The sequence below is a fragment of the Drosophila ananassae genome (assembly GCF_017639315.1).
Source record: "Drosophila ananassae strain 14024-0371.13 chromosome 4 unlocalized genomic scaffold, ASM1763931v2 tig00000061, whole genome shotgun sequence".
Classification (NCBI taxonomy): Eukaryota; Metazoa; Arthropoda; class Insecta; order Diptera; family Drosophilidae; genus Drosophila; species Drosophila ananassae.
In genome coordinates this window covers 346,461-368,780 of record NW_025319038.1, presented here as the reverse complement: position 1 = coordinate 368,780, position 22,320 = coordinate 346,461, and the positions used below count along the sequence as shown (strand labels likewise).

Sequence of the window (22,320 nt, the reverse complement as noted above, 5' to 3'; positions counted from 1 at the left end):
AATCCCTAGGATGCTAGTTCTATCAATTATCCACCCGCACGAGTTTTACGTCCCATCAATGCAGTCTTTGTTGCGAGCCCACCATCCCGCACTGCGATCAATCAGCACTGTTGAGACTCAGGATCGCAATGCTGAGCTAGTGCTCCTGCCAACGGCCAATGTATTCGCCCGTGGTCGATCTGGATCCTTCCTGCCTTGCCGAGTTTTATTGGATTCCGGTTCACAAGTGCACCTTATCTCATCGCGATTGGCGAGTTAGCTTTAGCTTTGCCGCTCCAAATGGTTTTATATGGTGGCCGGTCTCGGCGGCGATGAGTTTGACAAGGATGGAGCATCTGTTAATGTGTGCGTGAACTCCCGCCATAGCACGTATTCTGTGAAAATTGAGGCTGTTGTAGCTTCTCACGTTATGGACTATCCGTCCAGCCTTCACATACATGCTTCGAGCTGGAAAAACCCTGGCAATATGGATCTGGCTACCCCAACTTCTACAAAACGCAGCGAGTCAACCTGCTTATTGGAGCCAGCTTATTTTTTGACCTGTTGTCGGATAGCCTAATTTAGTTAAGTCGCGGGCTCCCCATTGCTCAGAACACGCGAAATGGCTGGGGTTTTTTTGAACGTGGTGGGCTATCACGGAAAGCGTCGGCGCTCTGTGGTAGGGAGGACAACCCACAGAATAACCATTGCAATGATGTGACTGCTGCCCCTTCCAGAAGTGTTATTGAAGGCCCACCCTTCAATGGGGAAGGATGTTGAGCCAAGCAGCATGCCCTTGTAACGAATAGCTGCAGTGCTTAGGTGGCATCATTGGAGATATCGGATGAGAGAAAGGGTTGCACGCGGTGTCCGGCCAGATCTCGTCGGCTAATAGGCGGATTCTGAAACACCCGCTTCTCTCCACTTGATACTGCCTCGGGAATCATAAATTATTTCAACATTGATGCGTGCGCGACCTCACGAACCGCGTAGGTCAAACCTGAGCTCCTCAAAAAGGTGAATATTAAGATCCCTTGGGGGTCCCTAAGGAAGTCCATGGCATAGGCTGACGGCAGGTCGGTGACAAATAAATCGAGGCGAATTATATGTTCTCACTCCATCCTTAAAGAAAGTCCTTATATCTCTAAATAACATCTCTTTACTAACTTCCTAAATATCCTAATAATTCAATATATATTCTTTCTTACTACGGTTTACGGTAACTTATTCCTAAAGATTTGTGAACTTAATGTATATTTATTTCGAACTGAAGTCTCCGGACACTACTTCCTCTTTCCCGTTTTCGGCACCGTTACGCCATCAGTCGGATGAACCCTTCAGCTCCCTTGAATAACGGAGCGCTTCTTGAAAACACCGCAAGCGTCTCGTCCCTGCTTCCTGTCCTACGACCGTCGACTACTCCACGGATACTCCTCCAAACAACGAAGCACTCCGTTCTTGCTTCCGCTTCTACAGGCCTATACCACGACGACTCCTGAGAGGTTAGGTCCGAATCCCATCCGAGTCTACAGCGGAGCGCTCCTGAAAGCGTCGCAAACGCTCCGGCTGCTTGAAACTTCTTCAGCTCCAGTCGAGCTTACTCTGCTCCTAGCTCCAAACTTGTCGACGTCCCTTCTCCGCCCCGCCGCACGGGCGGCCGAATGGCGAGATTCGCTCCGCTTCTGAGACTCGCTCCGCTTCTGAGACTCGCTCTGCTTCAGAGATTTGCACTGTTTCTCCTGGCCGAACGCCACAGCTCTCTGCCTCCTATGCGCGCGTCGCTCAAATCACGCCTCGCTGCCACTAAGGATCTACCTTGTACGCCAACACCCTTGACCTAATGAATCGAAAACATCTACGTCAGGCTCACACGACCATGACCTAACCTCATGACTCACCTCGCTTCTGCGATGCGCGACCTACCTCAACTTAACTCCGCGCACGCCGGCAAACGTCTTGTGGCCTCTTGATTATTGCCAGTCCTGCGTCAGCTACTCAGACGCGATGATCCCTCAGCGGGTAAATCTTCGCTACAGCACTTTTCTTGAATATCTCGATGCCTTTACTAATTGACTGATCTTTCCCATTCAATGGTTAAAACGCCAAAGAAAGCTGACACCACGCGGTTTTCTAACCTACGCTTTAAGCTTGTTGCCATATCGTCAGAACCCCCCATGAAATACTAAATGGGGTCCTACTATGTAATAGGGCTGCCACGTAGGCTACTTCACCGCACAGGAGTATGACTGAATTGTAGAGTAGTTCTTTATATTCCAGTCGAAGTGGGGAACGAGGATTGAAGCCAGTGCAGCCCTCTGGATTTATGTCTTAATTGGTCCCGTTTCGCTTCAATCTGTTTTTTCCACGTAAGACGCCTGTCCAGGTGGACGCCGAGATATGTGACCTCATTCACAGAGGGGACTATGGTATTGTTTAGGGTTGGAGCGGGGCAGTTTTGTCTGTTGAGAGTAAAGGAAATTTAGATTTTTCACCGTTTATCTTTATACGCCAGTCCGCCATCCACTTTTCTATTAGTGCAAGGATAGAGGAGAGGCTTCTGGATGCCTCCAGCGGGCATTTGGATCTTTTTAGTATGGCTGTATCATCGGAAAATGTTGACATAGTTAAACGCTGGTCTGTTGGGATATCTGCTGTATATAGAAGATGTAGGGTTGGGCCGAGGACGCTTCCTTGGGGTACGCCCGCCTTAATTTCGAACTCTTCTGTTGTAAAGTTTTTTTTTGCTCTATGGTGCCATGCTTTTCTCGGAAGACAAATTGATGTTCAGGGATTATATTATTCGAAGTCATATGAGGCGTGATACGAAGCAGTAGAAGTTTCTCAAAGAACTTTGATAAGCATGAAAGTAGACTTATTAGTCTATATGAAGAGGCCAAAGCTTTGTCTTTCCCTAGTTTCGGTATCATTGTTATAATGGATTTTTTCCATTGTTGAGGGAAGTGGCCAAGCTTTGTTAGCTAGAGTTAAATAGAATTTTTATATAATTGATAGCGCACGCAGGGAGCTCCATAATCATTTTCGGCGCAATGAGGTCATACCCTGGAGACTTATTTGGCTTGAGGTGCTCTTTGATGATCTTAGTGATTTCAGTTGTTTGAAATTCTATAGCTGGAATTGGATCTGGAATTGGTAGCTCTGGAAGAATGAAAGGAGAGGCTGCTTGATTTGGAGTAAAAACGTTACAAAGGTGACTAGCGAAGACGCTTGCTTTTTCTTAATCGCTGCGCTCCCAAGATGCATCTGGTTTTCGAAGGGGCATATCTGCTGCTATGGGCGGCTTTAAGTTAGGAAGGGCACCTGTTACTTTTTGGGGAAAGCTGTTCTATGTATGATTTTTGAGCAAGTTCTTCTCTGATCCGTAGAACCTTTGTGAGCCTTCGTGTCGCTGCTTTTAGCCTTTCCTTTAAAAAAGGGGATCTGTGTGCTTGCCATTCACGGCGGAGCTGCCGCTTTTCTCGGACTAGATTTTCTATATAGGAATTTGTGGCGGAGTATGGAGGTTTTTCTGTGGACGCAGGAGTCGAGAGCTTTGCTGCTGAGGTCATCGTGTCTTCCAGGTGGTTGACTGCATCTTGAATGTCCTTGCTACACTTAATTGACGGTCTTATGTTTATGTGAGAGGTTATGTACTTTTTGTACCTGAGCCAGTTTGTCCTTTTTGATGTGAGATAATTTTGATTATTTTCTAATTCGACATGTTGAAATAAATGGAGAAGGACAAATGAATGGTCAGACGATAGGTCATCCAAAGGTTCGGCTCGAATGATGCTTCGTGGAATTTTTCTAGTGATCGCAAAGTCAATTAGGTCTGGCTTCTTCCGTGGGTCCGCTGGCCAGAATGTAAGCTTTCCCGGTGATAGAAAGTCTAGTTTATTTCCTTGCTGTATCAAAGCGTTGTATAGTTGTGAAACCTTTGGGTTGGTTAGGCGAGAACCCCAGTGAGGGTGCTTGGCATTGTAGTCGCCGCCTGCTATAAAGCAATCGCCTAGTGTATCAAAGAATTGCATAAACTCCATATCAGATATGCAGAAACGTGGTGGGCAGTATATTGCAGCTAGGTTTAGATGACCTCCCACGGTCTGAATTCGTATTGAAGTTGACTGCAAGGAATTTGTAGCAACTCGTTGGAGGGAATGGTGTTTTATGCGCTGCTTTATGAGGATCCCAGTTCCTCCATGAGCCTTCCCATCTGGATGATTTGTTGCATGAAATATATATCCCGTCAGATAGAAGTTGTTTTTGTTCGTTAGATGAGTTTTGGAGAGGAACATAATATCGATATTATTATCATCAAGAAATGTCTTTCATCCTTCATTTTTTTCATTTTTGCGCTTTGAAATGCCGTTAGCATTCTATAGACTGATTCTCAAATAAGCCATCTAATTGGTTTTTTGTTTGACTAAAAGCTCCATTAGTCGATTTTGGTTTCGCACGAGCTCCTGCTTATTTTGCATTGTGACCATTAGACTTATAAGTGTGGACAACATTCCTTCGATACCCTTTATTTCGGGGGTTGCAGATTCATGGCCGACTCTTTCCCTCGTTGTACCCGTAGGTGGTGGTGGATATCCTATAGTTTCAGGTTCCAGTGGTACTGAACCTATACTATTTAGTAGTCCTGGCCATCGTAGAGCGCTAGAGAAAGAAACTCCAGGTGTAGTCAAAGATGCCGTGGTGGTTTGGAGGTTAGTGTGAGTGGCAAACGGACGTTGTTGTAAGGGCTTTTTTGTATTCATACGATTTTTTAGCTCTTTATAAACTGGACATCCCCTGTAATTGGCAGTATGATTTCCACCGCAGTTGCCACATTTCTTAGAGTTATGGTCGGTTTTATTTATGATACAGAAGGCAGTGTTATGGAGGCCGCCACAAGCCACACAGACTGCACGCAAGGTGCAGTACGACTTTGAGTGTCCATATTCTTGGCAGTTTGAACACTGTAGAGGTTGGTTGCGCTTATGAGGTTCCCCTACCGTGATTCTTGTATGCACAAGATACTGTAGTTTGTATATGGGAAGGGAATTTTTAGGAGTTGTTTTCGTTTCAGGTTGCAGCTCAACTTTGAAAATAGGCTGAGGGACTTTTTGTCTGTTGATGACATTAATGGCTCCCTTAACTTTAAAACCTGTGCTTGAAAGGGCTTCGATGATTTCTTTTATTGGTACCGACGATTCAATACCCTTTATGACCACTTGAAGGCCCTTGCTGCTCTTCAATTGGTAGGTGTAATATTTTTTCTGGTTGTCGTTTAGGTATTTCGTGGCTAAGCGATGATTTTCCTCCGTGTAGACTTGGAGCTTGGTCTCCCGTATATTTCCCTTGGTCAGTGGCATTATATGAAAATTGTTATTTCCAATTAGCTTAGCGAGGCAGTTTACCATATCGCTGCAGTTTTGATCTTGTATGTAAATGGGTGGCGGCTTTTGCTTGGCTTTGGGAACTTCCGTATTCTCTTCATTATTACTGTCTTCGCTTAATATAGAAAATCTATTTTCAGACAGAGAACTAATCGGTTCGTCTTGATTGTTGACTTTCATTGCTTTTGCAGCGTTAGTATTTTTTTTCGGCTGAGGACTGAGCTTTCGTTTTACTTGGATATATCGGTCAATGCCCGTTTGGATTGTTGCTCGTGGGGGCTGAGAGCTACCGATGTTGCTGTTGTGGTTGATGTACACGATGTGGTAATCGATGTAGTAGTGCTCGTTGTAGGCAAATATAACGGAGTTGATAGATTAGAGGGTGATAGTGCAGGGGAGGTGCACTGCGCACTCCAGGTTACTGCACTGCTTGTGCCTGGGAGAGCGGGAGAGCATGATCTTGCACGCTCTTCGTTTGCGACGAATGAGAAATAGGCATTGGAAGCAGTGGCGGCGCGAGCTTCGTTGGCGCTCGGAGCGAGAGACGGCTTTTGCCGCCTCCTTCCCCTCCTTTCCGGTTCTCTCAAGCTTGAAAACCGATTGGAAACTTCAACTGTAAGCTTATCCAAAATCTCAATTAAAAAGCGCTTTGTATTTTGATATGTATCTAGAGCTGCATCATTGGCGAGTTCACCTGGCATCTTTGGAATCTTCCTTCTTCTTTTTTCAATTGTTACCTCCATGTCCTCGCACATTTTCTTAGCTTTCGATATGGCCGAATCGCAAAGATTTAGTCTCCAGTCCTTCAAATGATCTTGTAACGTTTCCAGAAGTGTCAATGATTCATCGAAGCTAATCTCTTTAGTTTGAAACATTTTCTGCATTCTGTTAATCGCCCGAAGAATTTCCGCCCAAAATAAAAGAAGGAAAATAAAATTAACATTTTCAATAGCGCCGATAATTAGAGCCGCGTCTTGTCTAGTATCGACTGTTTCAGTGGCCGTATCCCGTAGTTTCATTAGAGCCAAACGTACCCCGTCCAGTTGCGTTGATAAAGTGTCCACTGCTTCCGCGTTAGCACTCCACCTCGTGTCACATATGCTTTTGACCGTATTTTCAACAAATTCTTTGAGAACGTCCCATCGATGCGTCGATCTTGAGAAAAAAGCGTAGATCCGTTCAACTGTCCCAAAGAATGTGGATTTATATGAGCCGCATGAACTCCTACTAAATTCAGCGAATGATTATTACATATTAAAGAATTTTTATCCAAAATTCTCTGCTGAACTCCTGAATGAACGCCAGCCATGGTTGCTTGATTGTCGTACGATTGACCCCTGCAATTACGTAAATCTAAGTCGTCCTTCTCAAGCTTCTGCAAGATTACATTTGTCATTCCTTCTGCATTTTTAGTTTTTATGGGGATAAAGTCAATGAATGACTCCTTTATTTCAACGGAATTCCTCTTAACTTCTACGTATCTGATAATCTCTGACATTTGCTCTTCATGACTTGAATCTGGAGTTGTGTCAAAAGACATGCTAAAGTAAATCGCATCTTTGATTGATGATGTAATCGTTTTCCTCACTTTGTTTCCCAGAAGTGAAACAATTTCGTTTTGTATGTCATGAGAAAAGTATGATACGCGTCGTGGGTTAGTGGTAAAAGATTCTACATGTTCTTTCATTACAGGATCGAATTTACTCAAATATTTTATGAAAGCAATAAAATTTCCTGGATTTGAATTTTTGGTGATGGATTCTCGATGTCCTCTCAGCGCCAAATTTTGTTGTGCAAGAGTCTGAATTGTAGCAATGATACGCTCGAGAATATTTCTCCACGCTTTTACTTTATCACGAATTTGTTGCTGGAGACGATCATCGATAAGTCCTCCATTCTTCATAGACCGTTCCATATCTTTCCATTCTATAAATGATGAACGATGGGCAGGGCTGTTTTCATGTTCTTCTATACGAGGATATAGTTTCTTTCAGGTTGAAAATCCAGTTGTACTGCTAAAACTGCTCTGGTAATTTTTTTGTGGGAACAGTGTACAGCAAAAGCAGAACAATGATTTTTTTATTACAGAATAGCACATCCAGGTTCTTTCAGTTTTTTCACCATTCGTATGTATTCGTTGAAACCAAATTTAAGTGAGTGATCTCCCTGATTCATCAGGAGAAAAAGGACCATTCGTGTTTCGTAAACGTTCGGTGCTAGCATTAACCATCAAATCGCGAAATGATTGGGACTTATATTCAGGCCAAGCACCCATGTCACTCATGACATCCTGAACGTTGTCACTATTAGTGCTCTGTTGATTGATAATCATTTTTTCAGCCATATTGTGCGGCATAATATTTTCCTAAAAAAAATGTACAATATAAAATTTACATCAGAAATGAATAGTAGATTATGTAACTAGGCTAGAAAAGTTTTTATTTGAAGAATGCGAGTTTGTAGACCGAGGCGAGGCCAAGGATTACAATCGAAATAAGCGATTGTAATCCGCTAATGTGAAATAAGCGATTTATAGCCGCGAAACAGCCGTTAAGTTCTTTTTAACGGCCTAGTTATGAAAAATACATTATGATTTTCTCAATGTTATTTACCATATTATCTTCCACCTCCACATCATCTGATATAGCTTGTGTCTCGCTCGTTTCCAACGCACTCGATAATTCAACTTCACCTATTTTCTGAAAAAACATATTATTTTAATAAAATATACAAAAATGGACACAGTTTTTTGTTTTTACTAGGTTGTTATAAGTACCTCGCTGTTTTTGTCGGTTATGTTCTCACCGAATCCAGAAACTGACGCATGATTCCCATCACGTTCCACAGATTGTGATTGACTACCCTTCATGTAGTTTTCCATAAACGCTTTTAAATGATTTGTAACCTTTTGTCTTTTGATTCTCATTTTCTTGAATTCAGCCCCACTTGGTTTGATTCTTTTCGACATTGTCGATTTTTTTTCGCCTAAAAATTGTATGACAATTGCATATTATATATTTATATTGTCGAACTTATCATGTATACTTTTTTCTTCCACAATTGTGTACATGTTAGAAAAGTTGGTTTTTTAAAAATATCTCTCGTAATACTTTTTATCTAGGTAAAGTATTGACACGCTGCTTTCAGATTTATTAATTTGAGTGGAAAACAATTATATAGTTGACAATAATAATGAGTCGTTTATCGTTTGCAGAAGATTGCAGAAGAGCGTGAAAGTTGTTTTTTTAGGTTAGGGTGACAAAAATGTTTTGGCATGTCAGGTCGCGTACGGATTACGGCGCGTTCGGTAGAGTATTTTTGATATTTGATCACACAACTTTGAAAAAAGAATATGTTAAGACAGATACTTACTCAGGTAATATTTTGATGCGTTTTCGTTTGGTTTGATTTAAATCGACAGTTACAATTCAAACATTCATTTAGTTCATTGTGTCATTCTTGAGATGCATGTAATACGTAATGTACACAAGTGGCAACAAATTGCATAAATATGCGCAGTGCGAAACAAAAATCTATTCACACTATGCCAAAAGATGCCCGGTTACAGAGTATGCAATTTTTTTGCTAAAAATTTTGCACCAATTTTGCCGCCCCTTAGTCTTGGCGCTCGGGGCGACTGCCCCTTTCGCTCCCCCCTCGCGCCGCCACTGATTGGAAGATCGTCTACGCTCTGTTTCTGGGACAGAGAGCTTACTTTCGTTCATGTTGTTGTTGCTTATGTTAGGTACTGCAGACAGTGGGACTGCTCTTATTTCTTTAAATGAATGTGCACAAGCTGTTGGTTTAGATTGTCGTGATGGCATTTCAATTTTTGAATTTAATAAATTTTGATTTTGTGTTAGTTATTGGACACTAAAAGCTCGAGACTTATGTGTGTCCAAAAGCGTCCTTTCGCGATTTCTAGATCACACCACTTCTTTTGCTTTTTCACTGAGTTTTCTTGTATTTGCATAGCTGCTGGCGGAGCAGCGAAAAAACACGTCCACTCTCTCTCGTTAATTGACTATCACGCTATCACGTTTCAGAGGTAATTGTCATTATTTTCTTCCCATCACTGCTTCTTATAGGAAGACAACTGTACAACTAAGCTAGGAGTTTTGTTTGATGTCTCTGATGACACGTCTTCTAGCTATTCCTTTAATGATGTCCGACATTGTTCATTTTGGAAAATTTTTTTACGAGTTCCTCCAGATAATTGTTACCTACAGTCACTAACCATACAACATATAGACTTATCATTTCATACAACGAAAATGGACGCAAAAATTTCTTGCGACAGGCCCCCGGAGGCCCCAGAGAGAATCTTACTCTCATTCTTACGCTCATTTTTACGCTCATAATCTCATTTAACTTTTTTGGTTGTTCAGTCGCAGAGAGGCGCATCATCAAGAAGGTTCTTCCGCGGTTTAACCGATCTTTATATGTATGCGTGCTCACACATTCACATACACGGTTTCATGTGTGCGTTGGATTTCGTTTTGAAACCAGCTAAAATTTTTGATTTTTGTAACTTTACAGGCATGCTACCCTAAGAAAATGGGAGTTATCATTATTATATACCTATGAAAAAATTTTATTATATTTTATATTATATATTTTTATATATCATACTTTTTTTAAAAATATTTAGGAATACGATTAGATGGCAGCAGTAAAATGCTTCACATATATATTTACGAAATTACGTATTTATATATTTACGAACAATTAAAAATCATTGTACTTAGATAGGAACAGGGTATCTTTCAGTCGCTTTTATTTAAAACCCAAATTTCACTGTTGTTATTTTCAAACGGATGGTTCTTGCATACCCTACTGATGCCCACGGAAACAAAAAATCAGCTGTTTTTGTTTATTCTCACTCCACAAAAATTATCCATCAGAAGGGTATGGAACACCATCCGCTGAAAGAACTACAACAACTTAAAAGCAATCGACTGAAATATACCCTGTTTCTACCTTAATATATAAATTTTAATGAATTCGTTGACATATGCATATATATGTGTGAAAAATATTTTACAGCTACCACTTAATCGTATAATGTATGTATACCCCAATTTTCTTAGGGTAGCATGCCTGTAAAGTTATAAAAATCAAAAATTGTAGCTGATTTCAAAACGAAATCCAACGCACACATGAAACCGTGTATGTGAATGTGTGAGCACGCATACATATAAAGATCGGTTAAACCGCGGAAGAACCTTCTTGATGATGCGCCTCTCTGCGACTGAACAACCAAAAAAGTTAAATGAGATTATGAGCGTAAAAATGAGCGTAAGAATGAGAGTAAGATTCTCTCTGGGGCCTCCGGGGGCCTGTCGCAAGAAATTTTTGCGTCCATTTTCGTTGTATGAAATGAGAAGTCTATATGTTGTATAGTTAGGGCTACAGTGGATTCTCCTTTTGAAGGTTTGTTTCTAAAGGTGATAAGAATTCATACATGAAATTCGATGTCAACTTGGTCACCAGAGGATTCTTCCAATCTACCAATCTTTTTCTATTTTTTTTTAATTTTATTTTTTAATTAAAGCTTGGTTTTATTTATTGAATCTGTTCTTTATGAGCCTAACAATAAGGTTGGAAATCTTAAAATAATACATGATTTAAAAGTTTAATTTTAACTGAGTAGACACTACATGGTCCTAATAATTGGCGCTGGATTGGAAGGTCGTTTCGGCGAAGACGAGAACTGCTGGAAACTGTCGTGAGGGCTCTCGCGAGATGATTTGGATGTACTGATAGCCCGTTGTAGTACTTTGTTGTGATTTTTTCTCTTCTCTGACGAGTGATATGTGAAGGTCCCTGTGAATGTTTACATTCCGAACGTACCACGGTTCCCCGGTGATGGTTCTGAGAATTTTTAATTGAGTTCTTTGCATTATATCCACACTGCTGTTACTGGCATTTAAAAACGGTGTTGTATAGAAGTAGCTTATACTCCAGGCTAAGGGGCGAGAGGCTATTGATAAGCCAGTGGAGGCTGCTAGCTTTAAATGTGATCTTTTGGCTTCAATGTGGCTGCGCCAAGTGAGACGTCTATCCAGACGTACGCCAAGATATGTTACTTCATTTGCTATCGGAACCACTGTGTTGTTTAGAGTAAGTGGAGGGCACTTGAGGGTACGTGAGCCTCCGTGTAGCATCTTAAAACCTTTGTTTTGCCGATGGTGATCTGTTGGGTCGCTCTGCTAGAACAAGCTGTTCTATTTCAACGTTTGTGATTGTACGATGTTTTTAGGGTTTTTGGAGTTGACATGCGAGCTGCTGCGACCAAGACGGATTCAAGAGTATTTGTGGATAAGTTGATATCAGCTTCGTCATTCAAATATGGATTCTACTCAATATGCGAACTTACATATTTTTTGTACTTAAGCCAGTTGGTTTTATTCGTTATTAGTCTGAATGGTTTATCTACCGCAACTGGATGTAAATTTAGTTGGAGGAGTACAGGCGAGATAGATCTGATATGGAGTTGGCCCTTATCAGGTTGCGTGGAATGTTTTTTGTGACTGCACAATCTATTAAGTGTAGCAGTTTTCTGGGATCTGATGGCCAATATGTCGGTGTCCCAGGAGACACACAGTCTTGCTTTTATTATTGCATCGTACAACTGCCTTCCCTTTGGAGTCACAAGTCAAGCTCCCCAGTAAGTATGCTTGGCAGTAAAGTCAACTGCTACTATAAATTGATCGGTCAAAGAGTTTAAATAGTCCATGAATTGGGATTCGGATATTGTAAACCGAGGAGGACAGTATTCGGAGGCAAGCTTTAAGGAACGGTGATCCATCTGTACATCTATAGATGTAGCTTGCATGTAGTTAGTGGCGAAACTATTGTGGAATCAGCGCTTAATGCGATTTCTAATCAGAATCCCGGTGCCTCCGTGTGCTTTCCCGTCTGGGTGATTCGTGTTAAAGAAGAAGTAGTTTCGAATTTGGAAATTGTATTTTTTTCTAAGATGAGTTTCTGCGAGTAGCATTACATCGATATAGTTATTGTTAAGGAATTGAGTTAACTCGAGTTTGCGCTGTGAGACGTCGTTGGCGTTCCACAGTGATATACGGAGTGGAGCCGTTGATTACTTAGTTTGTTTTGGAGCAACAAGCAGCTCAATCAAAACGTTCTGGTTTCGCATAAGATCTTGCATAGTTGTCTACATGAACGACATGAAATCCATCATACTTTGTTGGAGATTACATATCATTGTTTCAATTTTGTTCGTAGACTGTTCTCCTGGTTGATGAGGGGAAACTGATGATCGTGGCTTGGTGGGAGCGGTACTAGTTTTGGATTTGGTTTCGGGCTCAACTTCTACCTTGAAAAGAGGTTGAGGCTTTTCTTCTCTATTCAGAATGTTAATAACATTTTTTATATTAAAACCTTTCTCCTTCAATGCGCCTGTAACTTCAGCTGGTTTTACTTCCGGTTCAATACCTTTAAGTACTACTTGCTGGCCTATACTTATTTTTAATTGGTAAGTGTAGAAGTTTTTATTGTTGTCGTTTAAATACTGCGACAAAATTTTGTAGTTTACTTCCGTATTGGTCTGAACTTTTGTTTCGTGAATATTTCACTTTGTCAATGGAATTATGTGGAATTTGTCTGGTCCGATTAGATTCAGTATTGAGTTGACGAGAGCATTAGAACTTTTCTCTCTACGATGTATTCAGGAGGTATATCATCGGATTTATCTGCCAAAATAGCAAATCTGTTTGCTTCTATGGGCTTCTCTGTTGTGGATTGTTTTGAGGTGCCGCAAGTTATTTTAACAGAATTACCAAGTCTAGAGTTCTGCGGTATTTTCTTTTCAAGCTTTATTATTTGATTATCTATCCTCCGTCGCTCGGTTTTATAACTCATCAGTTGGGTGTGTCCTGTCGTCAACAAGGGTACGTTCCCACCGCATTCAATCCAACCGACTTATTATTCGATTCCCTGTTCCCATTGGGATTTTGGACTCTGTGATGTAGACACATACGCCGTCGTTTCTGTTTGCCTCCAAACCTGATTGGCCTGTGAATATTTCAGCCAAGAAAGCAACAATTGGCAGAACCTTGTTGGATAAAGTCTTCGGCTTGAGACATCGCATCATTGCCCAAGTATGCGGAGTAAGTTGAAGTATTCAAAATTTTTTAAAGCCTATTTTTTTTATACCCTGGCAGAGGATTTTAGTCAAAAGTGTGCAACGCAGTGAAGGAGATATCTCCGACCCTATAAAGTATATATATTCTTGATCAAGATCACCTCCTGAGTCTACATAGGCATGTCTGTATGTATGTCTGTTTCTACACAAACTAGTCTCTTAATTTTAAAGCTATCGAGTTGAAACTTTGCACCTTCTTTTGCTTGAAGGCAAATATAAGTCGGAACTATATCCTATAGCTGCCATATAACTGATTAATCGGAAATGCCATAACTTTGGTGTTTGTTGATGCCATATAACTGAACGATCGGAAATGGCACAACCTTGCCATTTTTAATGATGCTTGGGGCTGTTTCCAACATTTTTATTAGATAATTAAATTAGATAAATTCGATGAAAAATCTCATAAGGATCGGCCAACACGATTCGATTCGCTATATATATATAATAATATAAGCCTCTACATAACTGCAAGGGTATATAAACTTCGGCTTCACCCGAAGTAAGGTTTCCTTTCTCGTTGTTATCTAGTTTAAGTGGTGTTTCATCTTGCAGCATAACTAGAATATCTTTCATATGTATTTGGGTCATCTTAAGGATGTCCCAAACACTCATACAGATTTCCCCACAGATCGGTAAGAAACAAAGACCCAGCCAGGAAAGCTACATCATTGCTACGACCTTGGCCAACTAGTGAAGCGGTGCACTTGGCTGTGGCTGACGTTGACGGTACAACCGAAGGTTGGCTGCTGGAAGTGTGCAATTCCAAAAAATGCAGCAGGCTGTGATGCCTCCTCCCACAATTGCGACAATTAGTAGCGAGGCCCTCACGCTGGTGAGGGCCAGTTTGGAGACATTTCCGACAAAGACCTTGTCGCATAGCCTCGCCATGGCGGCTCACAGGCGGCATTAACCGATAACTGGGCATTCAGACACTACATGGACACGACAAAGCACACCGGAAGGTGAATTAGTAATGATAAGACACGATATTCTGGTTTTTGCGACTCAGCTGCCATAGCTACATCCATATGCTGCAGAGTCCTACATCGCTGCTCCAAAAATTCTGCCATCGACTCCAAAATAGAAATGAGGTCCGAGCTCGAGGAATTTCGATCTTCCTCCCACTTGGCCTGAGTAGCTGGGTCCAACCTCTAAAGTAGCACCTGGACAATTATTCATTGGGCATTGAATTTATCTGAGCCACATTTCAATAGATTGAGGCCCAGAATCTAGTTCACATGAGCCTGAAATATTAACTGGTGGTTATTAAATCGTTTCTCCAAAAGATACAGCTTGACATAATAACTCTCCTCGGAGATTCCTCTAAAGCTGAGTCCCGACAAGATCGCAACCTCTCGAGTTTTTCCACCTTACTTATATGAGGATTGCATTCCACGATTGTTGAGAAAACCGAGTGAAACTCAGCCCACTCCGAATATCCTCCGCTAATAGTAGAAAAAGGAAAAGGAGGGAAGGTTTGAAAGCGATGACCGAGCGTCCTCCTGAATACTGAAAACTCCGCTAGCAACTGTGGAATGGGTAGCAATTCGAGCAGAGCGCAGCAAAGTCTTTTGTCCGATGTCGGCATGCATTTGTTCGATGTCGCCGCTACAAGCTCAGACACGGTCAATCGTAAGTCGAGCAACGATCGAAAGAACGAGCGTAGAAGCTCAGTGAACCAAAGAAACGGCTTCCACTCTTACTTCTCAACCCTTCTCTTACGATATCGAAATGGAAAAATCGGCGATTAAGAGCAAGCAGGCTCTACTGACCGCTGAAAGCCATGGGGCACGGTCTTGCTCACCCGCTTTGCTCACTCCGACTCCCGCGTCATGGAGTTCGCAGTGTAAAACCCCCCCTCCAATGGCGGAACCACATTTCGCACCAACAACAAGCAGTGCTGCAATTTCTGCAACCGCAGCGACATCCACTGCAACTGAAAATACTGCGACATCAACGATTACAGAGAGTACAAAAACAACAACTTCGGAAAGTGCCAAAACGGCCCCGCCCATACAGACTGGATTGGATCGCTACATCCAATTTAAGCGCAAGCTCAGCCCGCAGAGTAGTCCCGCAGGCAATAAAACAAAAACTAACCGCGTACAGAAGATCGACAAAGAACCAGGAAGATCCAGTAGTAACAGATTTGCCCTACTGGCGGAGGTTGACGAAAACCAGCCAGCGTCAGACACCGCAAAAAAACCCAAGCCCCCTCCAATCTGTATCAGGGAGAAAAACTCGAGTGCCCTGGTCAACCAAATTGCGGCGTTGATCGGGAAAGGTGACAACTTTCATGTTGTCCCGCTTATCAAAGGGAACATTCACGAAACAAAGGTGCAAACCAAGACTGCAGAGCACTTCCGTATCGTGTCCAAATATTTGGACAATGATCGGATAAGCTACACGTACCAGCTAAAAGCAGCAAGGAGATACAAGTGATAGTAAAGGGAATCGAACCCGATGTTACCGCCTCGGAAATAAAAACCGCCCTTAAAGAAAAGGGCTTCGCCGCCAAGAACCTTATTATTATATAAATAAAGATAAAAAGCCACAACCACTCTTCAAGGTCGAGCTCGAGCCAGAAAGTAGGTCACTGAAGAAGAACGAAGTCCACCCAATCTACAAGCTGCAATATCTTTTGCATCGGATAATCACAGTTGAAGAGCCACATAAACGCAACGGTTCAGTGCAATGCACTAACTGCCAAGAGTATGGACACACTAGGTCATACTGCACACTTCGGGCTGTCTGTGTAGTCTGCGGGGACACCCACAACTCTACTTACTGCACTACAAACAAGGGCAGTACCGCGAAGAAATGTGGAAACTGAGGATGGATATATGTTGTAAAAGGAGTTGAAGAGTCGCATGCGTCAAGCGACCGTAACGCGCAACCAAAATCCACAGAATGTGTACATTGCAACAAAAGCTACGCCAGACGTCTGCTTCACCAAAACTGCGAGGTCCTCATAACCTCTAAACATCGGCTTCTCCTATGCCGATGCTCTACGATCTGGAATGGAAAATCCTAACTCACACAGCGCTCAACAGGTCCCAGAACAGCCACATAGCAATACGGAAACTATGATGCTTACCCTCCAACAAAGTATGATGGAGCTTATGTCATTCATGAAAACGACCATGCAAACACTTGTTCAAACCCAGAACATGGTTTACAGCTGCTCGTTGCACAACAGTCTGAATAATCTATGCAGACTCTACGAATATCAATGTGGAACGCCAATGGTGTCTCACGGCATAAACTAGAATTGTCACGATTCTTGATCGATACCCATATTGACGTTATGCTACTGGTGGAAACGCATCTTACAAGCAAATACAACTTTCAAATCAAAGGCTATACAATCTACCGCACAGATCATCCAGATGGGAAAGCCCACGGCGAAACAGGAGTTCTAATTAGAGAACGTTTAAAACACCATTTTCACAAAAGGTTGCAAACACACTTCTTGCAGGCCACATCGATACAAATTCAGTCAAGAAACGGAAGCCTTTCAATCGCTGCCGTTTACTGCCCTCCTCGTTTCTCAATCTCAGAAGGACAATTTATGGACTTCTACAATTCACTTGAAGATCGTTTTATAGCTGCAGGAGACTACAACGCCAAACATACGCACTGGGTATCACGTCTAGTGACTCCCAGAGGAAGGCAATTGTACAATGCAAATATAAATGTGAGAAATAAACTGGACTATGTTTCCCCTGGAAGTCCCACATACTGGCCAACCAACCCACGCAAGCACCCAGACCTTACAATTTAATAAGTGCCAAAGCAGTCTCAGATTTATCATCAGACCACTCGCCTGTGCTTGTAACGCTTCTTCAAAGCCCAGAAATAACTGAACACCCCCTTAGCCTGACATCGCCAAAAACGAACTGGCTTAAATACAAAAAGTACGTGAGTGCCCACATAGAACTCGCCCCGGAGCTTAACATGAAATCGGACATCGATTACACTACGAGCGCCCTGGAAGAAGTACTCATTCCGACGGCCAAAATCTCTACTTCTCAAGGGAAGGAAGTAGACCGAAACAAATTCCACAAATCGAATAAGCAAATCGAACAGCTCGTGCGAGAAAAGAGGCACACGCGTCGTGATTGGCAAAACATTCATTCCGCCCGAACGAAATCGAAAAATTCATAAGAGGGCTAGAACCAAAAAAGGCTCCCGGTGGTGATTTACTGACGCCAAAGATGCTGATCGAACTTCCAAAATGCGCTATAGAGGTCGTCTGAAAACTATTTAACGGTATCATTAATCTTGGCTATTTCCCAAAAAGTGGAAGAAATCCATCATTATAATGATACCGAAGCCTGGAAAAGACCACACATCACCGTCATTTTAAAAAAATCAATTTAAAAAAAATCCTAATCTAATACATAATTAGTTTATCTTTGTAAACATCTATACTATGAGGCCTCAGATGTCAACGGGCTGGAAGGTCATTTCTTCTTAATCGGGATTATTGACTAACTTGGTTTAGCGATCTGGCTAGAGGATTTTGGTGCGTGGAGAGTTTCCTTTTGTATTTTTCATGGAGTTGAGAAATTTCGACTTTGACGAGAGGTATACCTAAATCTCTATAGATATCTTCATTGCGAATATACCATGGAGCTCCTGTGATGGTTCTGAGCACTTTAGACTGTGCCCTTTTGGATAACGTCTATATTGCTACTGCTTGCATTGCCCCAAAGTTCAGAGCCATACTTCCCGATAGGCTTTATGACTGAATTGTAGAGTAGTACTTTATATTCCAGTCGAAGTGGGGAACGAGGATTGATAAGCCAGTGCAGTCGTCTGGATTTATGTCTTAATTGGTCTCGTTTTGCTTCAATATATTTTTTCCACGACGCCTTTTTCCATTTTCCTGGACGCCTGTCCAGGGGGACGCCGATATATGTGACCTCATTCACAGAGGGGACTATGGTATTGTTTAGAGTTGGAGTGGGGCAGTTTTGTCTGTTGAGAGTAAAGGTAATGTGTTTTAGATTTTTTAACGTTTATCTTTATACGCCAGTCCGCCATCCACTTTTCTATTAGTGCAAGGTGAGAGGAGAGGCTTCTGGATGCCTCCAGCGGGCATTTAGATCTTTTAATATGGCTGTATCGACGGCAAATGTTGACATAGTTAGACGCTGGTCTGTTGGGATATCTGCTGTTTATAGAAGATATAGGGTGGGGCCGAGGACGCTTCCTTGGGGTACGCCCGCCTTAATTTCGAACTCTTCTGTTGTAAAGTTTTTTTTGTTTTACAGTGAACACTCGATTAAACAGGTATGTTTTGAGCAGCTCATGACAGTTTTGTGCGAGTAATAGTTTTATGTTATACATAAGTCCTTGCAGCCAGACTCGGTCAAATGCCTGGGCTATGTCCAGAAATATAGCAGAACAGTATTCTCGCTGTTCATAGGCGGTTTGAATTTCAGATGTGATACGGTTCACCTGCTCTATGGTGCCATGCTTTTCTCGGAAGCCAAATTGATGTTCAGGGATTATATTATTCGAAGTCATATGAGGCGTGATACGGAGCAGTAGAAGTTTCTCAAAAAGCTTTGATAAGCAAGCAAGTAGACTTATTGGTCTATATGAAGAGGCCAAAGCTTTGTCTTTCCCTAGTTTCGGTATCATTGTTATAATGGATTTTTTCCATTGTTGAGGGAAGTGGCCAAGCTTTGTTAGCTAGAGTTAAATAGAATTTTTATATAATTGATGGCGCACTCAGGGAGCTCCATAATCATTTTCGGCGCAATGAGGCCATACCCTGGAGACTTATTTGGCTTGAGGTGCTTTGATGACCTTAGTGATTTCGGTTGTTTGAAATTGTATAGCTGGAATTGGATCTGGAATTGATAGCTCTGGAAGAATGGAAGGAGAGGCTGCTTGATTTGGAGTAAAAACTTTACAAAGGTGACTAGCGAATACGCTTGCTTTTTTTCATCGCTGCGCTCCCAAGATGCATCTGGTTTTCGAAGGGGCATATCTGCTGCTATGGGCGGCTTTAAGTTAGGAAGGGCACCTGTTATTTTTTGGGGAAAGCTGTTCTATGTATGATTTTTGAGCAAGTTCTTCTCTGATCCGTAGAAAATTTGTGAGCCTTCGTGTCGCTGCTTTTAGCCTTTCCTTTAAAAAAGGGGATCTGTGTGCTTGCCATTCACGGCGGAGCTGCCGCTTTTCTCGGACTAGATTTTCTATATAGGAATTTGTGGCGGAGTATGGAGGTTTTTCTGTGGACGCAGGAGTCGAGAGCTTTGCTGCTGAGGTCATCGGGTCTTCCAGGTGGTTGACTGCATCTTGAATGTCCTTGCTACACTTAATTGACGGTCTTATGTTTATGTGAGAGGTTATGTACTTTTTGTACCTAAGCCAGTTTGTCCTTTTTGATGTGAGATAATTTTGATTATTTTCTAATTCGACATGTTGAAATAAATGGAGAAGGACAAATGAATGGTCAGACGATAGGTCATCCAAAGGTTCGGCTCGAATGATGCTTCGTTTTTTTTTCTAGTGATTTTTTCTAGTGATCGCAAAGTCAATTAGGTCTGGCTTCTTCCGTGGGTCCGCTGGCCAGAATGTAAGCTTTCCCGGTGATAGAAAGTCTAGTTTATTTCCAGGCTGTATCAAAGCATTGTATAGTTTCCTACCCTTTGGGTTGGTTAGGCGAGAACCCCAGTGTGGGTGCTTGGCATTGTAGTCGCCGCCTGCTATAAAGCAATCGCCTAGTGAATCAAAGAATTGCATAAACTCCATATCAGATATGCCGAAACGTGGTGAGCAGTATATTGCAGCTAGATTTAGATGACCTCCACAGTCTGAATTCGTATTGAAGTTGACTGCAGGGAATTTTTAGCAACTTGTTGGAGGGAAAGGTGTTTTATGCGCTGCTTTATGAGGATCCCAGTTCCTCCATGAGCTTTCTCATCTAGATGATTTGTTGCATGAAATATATAGCCCGTCAGATAGAAGTTGTTTTTGTTCCTTAGATGAGTTTCGGAGAGGAGCAGTATTTCTAAATTATTATCATCAAGTATCACCATTAAACTTATAAGTGGGGACAACATTGCTTCGATACCCTTTATTTCAGGGGTTTCAGATTTTTGGCCGACTCTTTCCCTCGTTGTACCCGTAGGTGGTGGTGGATATCCTATAGTTTCAGGTTCCAGTGGTACTGAACCTATACTATTTAGTAGTCCTGGCCATCGCAGAGCGCGTGGTTTGGTGGTTAGTGTGATTGGCAAACGAACGTTGTTGTAAGGGTTTTTTTCTATTCATACGATAGTTTAGCTCTTTATAAACTGGGCATCCCCTGTAATTGGCAGTATGATTTCCACCGCAGTTGCCAAATTTCTTAGAGTTATGGTCGGTTTTATTTATGGTACAGGTGGCAATGTCATGGAGGCCGCCACAAGCCGCACAGACTGCACGCAAGGTGCAGTACGACTTTGAGTGTCCATATTCTTGGCAGTTTGAATACTGTAGAGGTTGGTTGCGCTTATGAGGTTCCTCTACCGTGATTCTTCTTTGCAGAGTTACTGTAGTTTGTATATGGGATGAATTATATTTTTAGGAGTTGTTTTCGTTTCAGGTTGCAGCTTTGAACATAGGCTGGGGGACTTTTTGTCTGTTGATGACATTAATGGATCCCTTAACTTTATTGGTATCGACGATTCAATACCCTTTATGACCACTTGAAGGCCCTTGCTGCTCTTCAACTGGTAGGTGTAATAGTTTTTCTGGTTGTCGTTTAGGTATTTCGTGGCTAAGCGATGATTTTCCTCTGTGTAAACTTGGAGCTTGGTCTCCCGTATATTGCCCTTGGTCAATGGCATTATACGAAAATTGTTATATCCAATTAGTTTAGCGAGGCAGTTTACCATATCGCTGCAGTTTTGATCTTGTATGCATAGGTTGCAAATAACTGTTAACCGTTTTTTTGCTTACGCTCTGTTTGCGAGAGCAACCGAAACAAAGCATTTCGTTTCGGTTCCTCTCTGAGCAGCAGGCTTTGTTTTGTTTTGTTTCGGTTTTCTGTTGAACGAATTACGATGAGCAAATCATGAAACTCTCATCTACCGAACATCGCTCAATGAGAGATTTGAGTGTCGCACAGAGAGACTCAGTAAAAGACCGATTGACTGAAAAAGTCAGCGCAAAAAGTCTTTTCAATAATTTGTTTTCGTTTCGCTGCACAGTGGCACATGGTACATGAAATTTGACGAAAAAACTTATTAAAATTTTAAACGTGAATTTTCCAATTTCAAACTAATATATTGCTTATTTTATTTAAAAAATGAATAGTTTCGTTTTAAATTCATTTATTTTGAGTTAAGCTTAACAACTAAACTTTGGACAACTTTGTTGTCCATTTTGTTAAATATAAAAAATTGATGCACTTTTTTTATTAAGTTCTCGTCCCACTTTCAATAAATTTGATGAATCACTGTTTACACGAGAGATTTACAAAGCAAATTGACAAGTTGAGCCCATTAAACTTCACATACACACATACATGCACAAAAGACTTTTTGAATCGTCGAACGCAAGCAAACGGTCCTAGAATGAGCAGACCAAACGAAAACAGAAAAAAGAGGGCTTTGACTGAGCGCGAGCAAAATTTGTATACGAGCAACTGAATCGGTTGCTCTCAGACTTTTTGCTCAAAGTCTCAGTGACAAACACTTATTTTGAGACCGCTCGAATCGGTTAACAGTTATTTGCAAGCTATGCTTGTATGTAAATGGGTGGCGGCTTTTGTTTGGCTTTGGGAACTTC

General features: G+C 41.8%; 1 protein-coding gene across 1 annotated transcript; it reads left to right on the top strand.

The window, feature by feature from the left end:
- Positions 1-15,258: 15,258 nt before the first annotated feature.
- On the top strand, positions 15,259-15,969 carry LOC123257766. Its single transcript, XM_044717745.1, has one exon. It carries the CDS (start codon positions 15,259-15,261, stop codon positions 15,967-15,969), a length of 711 nt encoding a protein of 236 aa, XP_044573680.1.
- Positions 15,970-22,320: the final 6,351 nt, after the last annotated feature.